General features: G+C 45.4%; 1 protein-coding gene across 1 annotated transcript; it reads right to left on the minus strand.

Moving 5' to 3' along the window:
* Positions 1-9,923: 9,923 nt before the first annotated feature.
* On the minus strand, positions 9,924-10,856 carry LOC141953254 (olfactory receptor 13G1-like). Its single transcript, XM_074891728.1, has one exon. The coding sequence runs from the start codon at positions 10,854-10,856 to the stop codon at positions 9,924-9,926; it is 933 nt and encodes a 310-aa protein (XP_074747829.1).
* Between the last annotated feature and the right edge of the window lie 316 nt (positions 10,857-11,172).

Consider the following 11,172-nt stretch of genomic DNA (forward strand, 5'->3'; position numbering starts at 1 on the left):
TCAGCCTCTTCCTTTCATCATTTGCAATGATTTCCACAGCTTTTCACACTCTTATGGTGTTTGAACCCAAAGTGAGAGATCAAGCTCTATGTTGATTTTAACGTTTTTATGATTTCTGCCTGGATAAGAAAACAAGAAGGCACAAATTCAGTGTGAAACTTGAAGCACAATCATTCCTACAGGGCACAAGGGGAAGAACATGCTGATTCAATCTCTACAACCAAAAGAAGGCTGAAAGGATAGAAAAAATATGGAAAGGCTGGATCAACCTGAAGGTGGAAAAAATGCCATTTTGGGTTTGTGCCACTTTCTTACAATGTACGGCTCCATCCAGGAAAGACACAAGGGTTGTTTGTCCTGGTCACAAAATGTAAAACTTGAGAACTCCTCCAGACACAACTTAGCATGAGAATAGAAATACCTGCCTTATCTTGAAGATAAAGCCCAACCTTGTCAACTGAGCATGGGTCTTTCACAGGAAGCTGTTTGGTTTGCCAGTGCCTTTTTACCATTGCCTGGCTGCAGCAGGGTGTGCTTTAATTATTGAAACCCTACAGGAAGACCCGACTGCTCAGAGGTGGAAGATTGGTTAAAGATTGGTTAAAGATTAAAGTCTTGTCTGAGTGGGGAAGATTAAAAAGATTAAAGTCTTGTCTGAAAGTGGGGACCATGAGTCCCAGTCCCCCTGTGGCTGGTGTGCCAGGAACTGGAGAGGCCAGCCAGCCAGCCTGAGTAGGGTAAGAGACTTGTAAACCAGGTGTTGAAGTGGTCATAAGTTTGGGGTGGGTACCAGACATACCCAGAGTTCAAGAGCTGGCTACTGGAGGGACCAGCAGGACCAAGCCAACCACTGCAGAGACCACGAGGTCTGGCCGTCACCTGAGAGATCCGTCTGTGTGTGTGACTGCATGTGTGAGACAAGTGGAGATGGGAGGATCCAAGGGCCATCTGTTGTGTACGCTGAGTGTCTAAGGCTGGTTACTGGGGGAACACATCACACATGAATGTCTGTTGATGTGTCTGTCTGTGCAAGTGGGTCTGTGTCCCAGCAGCTGGCGTGGAGTTGGGGGCCTCAGGGACTTGCCTGCACAGATGCCAGCAACTGGGAGACCTGGGATCCAGGGTGGCTCCTGAGTCGACAGAGTGTCTAAGGCTGAGTGTCTTAGTGCTGCTGGGGGACCCCTGTGCCTAGGTGTGGGTGCTGGTGTGCGTGCAGGGTGTTTCTATCTATCTGCCTTCATCCATGTCCCTGGTGTGTATATGCAGTTGTGCCTGGGGTGCACATTTGTGTGTGCCTGGAAGGTCTCAGCCACACCAGGGAGATCTGGTGGGAGCTGCTGTAGCTGCTTCCCATAGAGCCCAGTTCAGACCTTACAGCAAGGTACCCTCTGGGTCACCAGCCCTTCAGACACTGCCACCTCCAGAAGCTCCCTCTGCTTTGGCATGAGAGGAAACAAACTTTGGGCATCCATTCAGAAGTGACAGTAAATTGGGCATTGCATGAAGTCTTCCATTTACTCCTCCCCTCATCTCACCTTAGCTGTCATCACTGACTTTTCATGGATTACTACTTGATCTGCTTTGCTCCTGCTTCAGATTCCTTCCACCAGCGCTCCCCAGTGAATTCCCTGTCCAGAGCAGCTGGGCAGGGTATTCCCCAGTTTCATCTGGGACACTTGTAGGCCAGTGCAATGCAACTTCATTACATCAGGCTTGCAGGCTTTCTCAGACCTGGGAATTTTGGATCCAAAATCAGCACCACAGGGAGTGGTCCCATGCATGGATGCATCCCTGACCTTACAATGCTGCTGCCTGCTCCCAGCATTGTGGGAGAATTCGCCTGGGCATATTATCAGAATATAGGTGGAATAGTGGTCCAGGCCCTACTGAGGTTATGGACATCACCAGTCTGCCAGTCAGTCAGTCTGAGAGACTGGTTTACACATGCTGAGCTGCGTGTGTTTATCGGTACTTCAGCTAGGTGTGTTTAATCTGCATTGTCCTTAAAAATAAAGCTCTTCATCCAAGTCTGAGCTCCTAATATCATTTTAGACACTTCAAACTGAGTTGTCCACCTACCCCTGTGCTGCCATCACAGGGGAAGAGAGATGAACTGGCATCACAGTGGGAGATGATCTGGATCACAGGAATCACCCTGGAAATAATAATTTGTTTATTTTTCATTCTGAGTAGATATGAGGAAAAACAATCTTGGTGATGATAGTTCAAAACCAGCCTGTCTGATCAAAGCCATGAACAACCTGTTGGATATTTGAAGTTGGCCCAGCCATGAGTGGGAGCTAGACCTTCAGAGGTCTGTTCCATCCATGGTTTGAAGCCATCATTCCAGTTTAAGCATCCTGTACCTTCACCTTCTACACGATGTCCTAGAGCAGAGTGCAACAGTATTGCAGCAGAAGTGGGCTTTACAGTTTCTTCCCATTAAACATCTTGTTCACTTGTGGTTAAGCTCAATATCAGTGAGGATGGTTAGGGAGAGGAGTATTTTGCAGTATGGGTGAGGTCAGAAGTTTATGGTTAGGTCTGTCTTGAGTCACAGATATTATCTGCATTATTTCTAGCTACTGAAGTCAAATGTAGATGAGGGAACTGAGCAAGTTACAGTTTCAGCTTTCTTTAGTGTTTCTTCATCAGAACCCTTTAATATGTGCTGCAAAAGACAGTGTTTCACCCAGCAAATGAAATGAAATGAAAAGGAGACAAAATCACACACGAGCATCTTGTGTCTCTTTCATGCACGCAGTATGAGCAACAAACAGGGGGGACCCTGAAGCCATGATACAGCACGAGAACTATGACATCGTAGCTACCACAGAAACGTGGTGGGATGCCTCACACAACTGGAGTGCTGCAATCGATGGTTACAAGCTCTTCAGGAGGGATAGACAGGGAAGGAGAGGTGGTGGTGTGGCCCTGCATGTTAGAGAATGCTATGAGAGCTCAGAAATCAAGTATAGTGATAACGGGGTTGAGAGTGTTTGGATTAGGTTAAGGGCCAGTAAAGCAGATCTTGCGGCGGGAGTCTGCTATAGACCCCCCAACCAAAGCAGTGAGGGGGATGAAGCTTTCTACAAACAGTTGGGAGAAATCTTGCGGTCACCTGCCATTGTTCTTGTGGGGGACTTTAACCTCCTGGGTATCTGCTGGGATCACAACACAGCAGAGAGGCAACAATCCAGGAGGTTCCTGGAATGTGTGGAGGATAACTTCCTCACACAGCTGGTGAGTGAGCCGAGCAGGGAAGGTGCCCTCCTGGACCTGCTTCTTGTGAACAGGGAAGAGCTTGTGGGGGAGGTAAAGGTTGGAGGCCGTCTGGGGTGCACTGATCATGAGATGATTGAGTTTTGGATCCTTGGAGAAACAAAGAGAGGGGTTAGTAAAACTGCCACCTTAGACTTCTGCAGGACAGACTTTGACCTGTTCAAAAGACTGATTAACAAAATCCCTTGGGAGGCTGCCCTGAAGGAAATGGGAGTCCAGGAAGGCTGGACATACTTCAAGAGAGAAGTCTTAAAGGCACAGGAGCGGGCTGTTCCTGTGTGCCGGAAAACAAGGAGGCGGGGAAGGAGACCGGCCTGGCTAAACAGGGACCTTTGGCTGGATCTCAAGAACAAAAGGAAAATCTTTGACCTTTTGAAGAGGGGGCAGATCTTTCATGAAGACTATAAAGATGAAGTGAAGTTATGCAGGGAGAGCATTAGGAGAGCCAAAGCACAGCTAGAGCTCAACCTGCCTGCAGCTGTTAAAGATAATAAAAAATGTTTCTATAAATTCATTAACAGCAAAAGGAGGATTAGGGAAAATCTCCCTCCTTTACTGGATGCAGAGGGAAACATGGTAACTAAGAATGAGGAAAAGGCTGAGGTGCTCAACGCCTACTTTGCCTCAGTCTTTAGCAGTGGAACTGGCTGTTCCCTGGACACCCAGCCTCATGAGCTAGAGGATGGGGAGGGGAAGCAGAATGAGGTCATCACAATTACAGAGGAAATGGTCAGAGACCTGCTACACCGCTTGGCTGCACACAAGTCTGTGGGACCGGATGGGTTACACCCAAGGGTGCTGAGGGAGTTGGCAGATGTGCTCGCCAAGTCACTTTCCATGATTTACCTGAAGTCATGGCTAACTGGGGAGTCCCATTGGACTGGAGGGTGGCAAATGTGACACCCATGTACAAGAAAGGCAGAAAGGAGATCCAGGAAACTACAGACCTGTCAGTGTGACCTCGGTGCCAGGGAAGGTCATGGAGCAGGTCATCTCGAGTGCCTTTACAAGTCATATAAGGGACAACCAGGGGATCAGGCCTAGTCAGCATGGGTTAATGAAAGGCAGGTCCTGCCTGACAAAGCTGATCTCCTTCTATGACAAGATGACCGGACTATTGGATGAGGGAAAAGCTGTGGATATTGTCTACCTGGATTTTCAAAAACCATTTGACACAGTTCCCCATAGAATTCTCATAGAAAAACTGGCTGCCCATGGCCTGGATGAGTGAATGGTCTGCTGGGTCAAGCAGGATGGATGGTCCCAGAGAGTGGTGGTCAGTGGAGCTAAATCCAGCTGGTGGCCAGTCACAAGTGGTGTTCCTCAGGGCTCAGTGTTGGGACCATTTCTGTTCAGCATTTTAATGATGATCTTGATAAGGACATAGAGTGTATCATCAGTAAGTTCACAGATGACACCAAGTTAAGCGGGACTGTCGATCTGCATGAGGATAGGGAGGCTCTACAGAGAGACTTGGATCGATGGGCCAACGTGAACAGGATGAGCTTCAACAAGGCCAAGTGCCAGGTCCCGCCCTTGGGCCACAACAACCCCCTGCATGGCTACAGGCTTGGGGAGGTGTGGCTGGAGCTGTCTGGAAGAGAAGGATCTGGGGGTTCTAATTCACAAGCATCTGAACATGAGCTGGCAGTGTGCCCGGGTGGCCAAGAAAGCCAACGGCATCCTGGCTTGTATTAGAAATAGTGTGACCAGCAGGAGTAGGGAGGTGATAGTCCCCCTATACTCTGCACGGGTGAGGCCACACCTGGAGTGTTGTGTCCAGTTTTGGGCACCTCAATACAAGAGAGATCTCGAGGTGCTGAGTGAGTGCAGAGGAGGGCAACGAAGCTGATGAAGGGCCTGGAGAATAAATCCTGTGAGGAGAGATTGAAGGAGCTGGGACTGTTTAGTTTGAGGAGGAGAAGGCTGAGGGGAGACCTCATCACTCTCTACAACTACCTGAAAGGACATTGTAGAGAGGTTGGTGCTGGTCTCTTCTCACAGGAGATTAGTGACAGAACAAGAGGGAATGGCTTTAAACTGAGACAGGGGAGGTTTAGACTGGACATTAGGAAAAAGTTTTTCACAGAAAGAGTGGTCAGAGAGTGGAATAGGCTGCCCAGGGAGGTGGTGGACTCACCATCCCTGGATGTGTTTAAGGGTCATTTAGATGAGATGTTGGGGGATATGGTGTAGGGGAGAACTTTGTAGAGTAGGGCTCATGGTTGGAGTCGATCATCCCAAGGGTCTTTTCCAACCTGAATGATTCTGTGATTCTTTAGAGTGGGCAATCTGACTTGGCTCGTGGAGAGCACTTTTATTTCCAAATGCTCTTTCTTTCCTAAAAGTTGAAATCAAGAGTAAGGTTTCAGGTAATTCACAAAATTTTAGTTGTTCTTTAATTAAATACATCAACACAGGTGAATGAGGACTGAATAGGAAGATAGGCAGCTCTGGTCCAAGGCTGAACTTAACTAATGCAATAAAAAACCAAGGAGAAATTCCTGGGCATAACTCATTTGTTATATAACTAAACAACTTGTCTATTACTGTGCCAGGCTCACCAGTCAAAAAGTCTCTAATTTTTGATCCTTGAGAAGTTCAGACATAAACACAAAGCAATCGTTCCAGATGGCATGAAGTAAAAAGTTCTCAGCTTATGTACCAGAGATGATATTATAAAAAACTCTAACAATATGGGTGGAACAAAGAAATAAAGTCTACTCATCTTTTGTAATACCTAGTTCGGACTCTAAAAGAGAAGGAGACTGGAATAGGAATAATTCCCAAGAGGAAAAGGAGGAGTTCCCATAAAAAAATTCAGAAGGGTTAGTTTGTGGGCTTTCTCATTTGTTTCATAGACATTGCCACCCTGTCCCCTGACCTGAGAAGGTGGTAAGCATTGCGAAATATGCAGTCTTCTGCAAAGCCTGTATTCACATTAAATAAGAGAGAAAAAGAGGTTTCACAATGATTCCTTTGACGATGAATGAAACACAAAACTTTCACTGCAATGGGATGAAATTGAGCCTTTTTCTTCAAAAAGAAAGGTGAGAAATGTGGCCTTTGCTTGTTGTGAGGTGCCCACCAAGTTCACTGCTTTCCAGTTCTCTTTGACAACCCTTTCGCTTCTTGTTTCAGTTCTCCCTTTCCACTGCTGTGAGTGACACCTCTCAAGTGTGGTGGGAAAAGGAGCCCATCCGCTGTTCATCCTTGGGTCCTTTGGGGTACCGCTCAGCAGCTATGGAGAGATGCTGACTTGAGGCACTTCAGTGCTTTGAATCTGCCTCACTGAGACAGGGATGAGGGCTGGGAGAACCTGTGTGCTCAGGATCCCACAGACTTTCTCCAGGAGCACTGCAGAGTTCAGCTGCGCTGATGAGGAGAACATGAGTAGCAGGTGGATCCCATTGCTCCAGAGCCAGGCTGTGACTGCCCACAATAAGAGGTGATTGCCTATCCTGATAACTGTCTGTAATTAACACCTTCAGTTTTGCAGTGAGGCTGACCTCAGATCTGTGTATAACTAGAAAAGCTAAAAATATTATTTCTAAATGCCAGTAGTCAACCTGGAACCTTTCCTCCCTGATGTGCAGTGTAGAGAAATGGACATCCGGAGAGAATTGTTTCCTTTCTCTAACACTTCTGTCCAGAAATGTTGGTGTTATGTGACTGCCAAGTGGATGGACCCTGCCTGCCTTGCTGCCCTGGCTCAAGTGAGAGTATAAGTGCTCTAGGTTGACTTCGTTTTGTAGTCCTTAGAATCATAAAGCTGGGTGAGTTAATTATTCCCTCTCTTTAGGTTTGGGCTGAATTGCTTAAATACGAGCATCTTGTGTCATTGGATAAGACATGGTCACATGGGAGCTGGCAGGTAAGGTACAGGAGACCCATGTCCTACAGGAGTGTTAGCAGTAGAGAATACTTCAGGTCCTCCAAAATATTATCAGAAGCTTATTTTTAGGTAACTCAGTTGTGCCCGAAAAGTAGCTGAGAAGAATCCCAGCCCTAGATCCCAGGCAGCATCAGAGGTGGTGAGCTAGCTCACCTCTTCTCATTGAACTGGATAGAGGACGATCTCCGTACAGAACTGTGGATAGAATAGAATCATGGAATCACTTAGGTTGGAAAAGTCCTTTAAGATCATTGAGTCCAACCATAAGCCTAACACTGACAAGTCCACCACTTCCCTGGGCAGCCTGTTCCAATGCTTGATAATCCTTTCAGTGAAGAAATTTTTCCTAATATCCAATCTAAACCTCCCCTAGTGCATCTCGAGGACATTTCCTCTCACCCATTGTTGTCAGATACTGATGCTGATAGAAATCACAGAGCTGGATCTACGCAGAGGCGAGATCAGAGTGTTATAGATCCCAGGTTTTCAGGCCTGAAGGGACTGGAAAAAAACTTACATTCTTTGTCTGACTTCTTTCTGCAGTGCCATGAAAGATGAGCAAGTGGGTCTGTCCTCTGACAGTGGCAGGTCCCTTCCTCCTATGATGTCATCTTTCCCATCATCCCATTGATGGTGTTAGGGGAGACATTTCCTTTAGGTTCAGCCAGCCCTTTTCTTCAGCATCATGGATTCCCTGGAGAAGAGAGCTTTATTCAAAGAAAGAAAAGATAAAGTGGGAGGAAACAATGAGGCAGAACCAGGAGAGGTTGTCCCAGTGAGTGGAAGGACCAGTGTATCTGTGGAAGAAAAGCTTGGAGAATCTAGCATAAAGGATGTGGCAAGTGTGATCTCAGCTGCAGGGCAGCAGGTGGAACTGGACAGAAAGGAGTTTTGGGGTGACATTTTGGGTCCTTGTATGAACAGTAGGCTCTGTCACAGGTCCCTAACATGGTTGGCATGGCATTGCTCTGTGGAGTCTTTCTCTGCATGGCTTCAACAGAGAGCCCCAGGTCAGGAGCAGGGATGTGAAAATGTTCAATATTTAAGGTGAGAACATGGGCATACGACATTCCTCTTACCCGCAAGAAACAGAGACTCTGCTGATCAAAATCAGCATGCCATTTGAAATAAAGTTACTTATTTACTTTAGGATTGGGTATGTATTCAGTGAGAAATATCTGTAAGAACAGGGACAAACCCTACAGGCTCTGAGGAAATGACAGCTGGGTGTCTCCTAACCTTCCTTAATGTGGCTGATTCTGAACTGAATTTCCTTCATCTGGCTGTGTCTGGGATTGTTTCCTGTTGGAACCAAGAGAGTAGATGATAAGGTCAGAGGAATCTCTCTTCACTGGTGGTTCCTAAAGATTGGTGAGGTCTGTGCCTTCCTCACAGCAGGTAAAGTTATTTCTTCTTTTACCAGATGATTCTGATTCTGTAAGAAAAATTATCAAAATCGTCCAAAAAGTGTTGTACAAGCCCTAGAAGATAAACTGTCTGAAACCTTAAGCAAAATGCAAAAGCAATAAGAAGATCTTTTGCTTGTTTGTTTTATTTTAGATGGTTAAATCCCTCAATCTTCTTTCCTTCCCTCCTTCCTTCCTTCTATCCGTAAAAGGTAAAGCAACCAATAAAGCAGTGAAAGTAATAATCAATTTCCCCATTGAACCCACTTCATCTAAAATTTATTTCCCAAAGCATTAAGTAATTTTGTTAAGACTTTTTTCATTTTGTCCAACAAGTTAGAGTTCCACTAACTGTGAGGAGGATTTGTAGGTCCGTCTCAGGTGGACAAATATCTGCTACCACCTGAGGACAGGAGTGTATTCTGAGGCATACAGTATATCCTTCAGAAAACAGTTATGCACAGGATTGTACACACAATCTAAAAATCCAAGAGCACACAAATACTGGTAGAGGAATATCTTAAAAATAATATATTTCTAGCACATTATTGTTATGTACTTAGGCTTTTACTTTTTGTTGTTTTCTTTTTCAGATTCTTAAAAAAAGTAAATCTTGGGAAGAATGAGGGAAAATCATGACCAAGAGCCTGAGACTGAGCACATAATCATGGTGATTAATTTCTCACAGTGTTAAATGATGATTTGATTCATGATTTCTATGTTCTTCAGTAAAGATCTGATTTTATATTAAAAAGCTTTAAGAACATAAATATTGGATAGTTTATCAATAGGCAGGCTGAGTTAACTGTAGGAGGCCGTTCTCCTTCAAAACAGGGAGAAACAGACCTTTAAGGTACAATTTCAGGAGCAGAGGAAGGTCTGAAAAATTCAGATGAATTCCATCCTTAAAGTGCCTTTGCCTCTATGCTGACCAAAAAGGGAGATTGACTCAAGAGATCACTAGTATTTGCATTCCATCAGATGACTAAAGAAAAGAAATCTAGGGTTGTTAATGAACTCTAGTCTCAGCTGATAGAAATAAGTATGAACACTTGATCAAAGCTACCGTGTAGTCATCTCCATCGAGTTTGTGCTCTTGCTTCCCTTTCTAGAGGATCCAGAGTAACAAACACTTCTAAGGTACGCTTCACCTCACCCTGCTCTGGGTATCCTCAGTTTAGATAATTTCTCTTTAAGAAGTAACATTGTTGCAACATATGAACTTCAGTGAAAGCAATGTCACTTTTATTGGCAGCAAAGCTTGACACAACTCTGCAGCTACCCATGGCTGTGGGCCGTGCAGAACAGGGCTGAAAAGTACGGGCATGTAGCTACGTGTATTAATATGTCTTGTGAAATGGTACAATTTTCCAGAACGCCACTTTGATCACTTTGTTGCGCAGGCTGTAGATCAGAGGGTTCAGTGTGGGAGTCACCAGAGTGTACATAATGCTCACTGTTTTGTTTTTCTTTAATGGAGCCCTAGTTGGCTGGATATAGGTGTAGATGATGGTGGAGTAGAACAAGCCAACAATAGCAAGGTGTGAGGAGCAGGTGGAGAAGGCTTTCCACTTCCCTGCAGAGCCCTGGATTTTCAGGATGGTCATGATGATGAGGCAATAGGAGAGGATGAGCAGCAGGAAGTTTCCCATGCCTAAGATGATGTCTGCCATGTAAACCATGATTTCACTGAGATAGGTTGAGCTGCAGGACAGGGCAAGGAGCGGGGGTATCTCACACAAGAAATTTTGGACTAAATTTGGCCCACAGAAGTCCAGCTGTGCTACAAGAAGAGTGTTTATGAGGGAATTAACAGTACCGATTCCCCAGACGCCAGCCATTAAAGAGATGCAGGTCCCCTTGCTCATCATGGCTACGTAGTGAAGGGGCTGGCAAATGGCCAGGTACCGGTCATAAGACATGACTGTTAACAGTATAAGCTCTGTTGAGCCTGAGAAAGTGAAGGTGTAGAGCTGTGCTACACAGCCCTCAAAGGAGATGGTGTTCTTGCTCAGGATCAGGTTCTCCAACATCTTGGGCAGAACTGAGGAGATGCCTACCAAGTCAAGGATGGCCAGGTTGGAGATGAAAAAGTACATAGGGGTGTGAAGTGGTGGGTGGGCAAGGGTAGCTATAATGACAAAGGAGTTGCTGAGGATAGCAGCGAGGTAGAGACACAAAGATATTGCAATATAGAGACCCTGAAGGTGAGGGTTGTCAAAAACACCCTCAAGGATGAATTCAGAGACCTTGGTGAGATTCCGTGGATGCATTTGCCTTGGTGTCCCCTATGTAGGAATAAAAAGAAAGACATTACTGCATCATGGCCAGAACATATTCAACCCAATGTAAAAAACAGAGAAAGTCACAGAGAGAGACAGATGTGTCTCCAAAGAGAAAAGAACCCCAAACCAAACCAAAACCCCCACATCACAGAAAATGAGGGAGAAAATATGTCAGTGTTCAAGGAAGTCACATCAGTACTTGAATAGAATGATAGATACGACAATAATAATAATAATAGATAAATAAGATAAAGTAATTTATGAGTGCAGGTCTTCAAAGGATTAACAGGACTTTTTTTTTTTC

The sequence above is a fragment of the Strix uralensis genome, chromosome 22 (genome assembly GCF_047716275.1).
Source record: "Strix uralensis isolate ZFMK-TIS-50842 chromosome 22, bStrUra1, whole genome shotgun sequence".
In the NCBI taxonomy this organism is placed as follows: Eukaryota; Metazoa; Chordata; class Aves; order Strigiformes; family Strigidae; genus Strix; species Strix uralensis.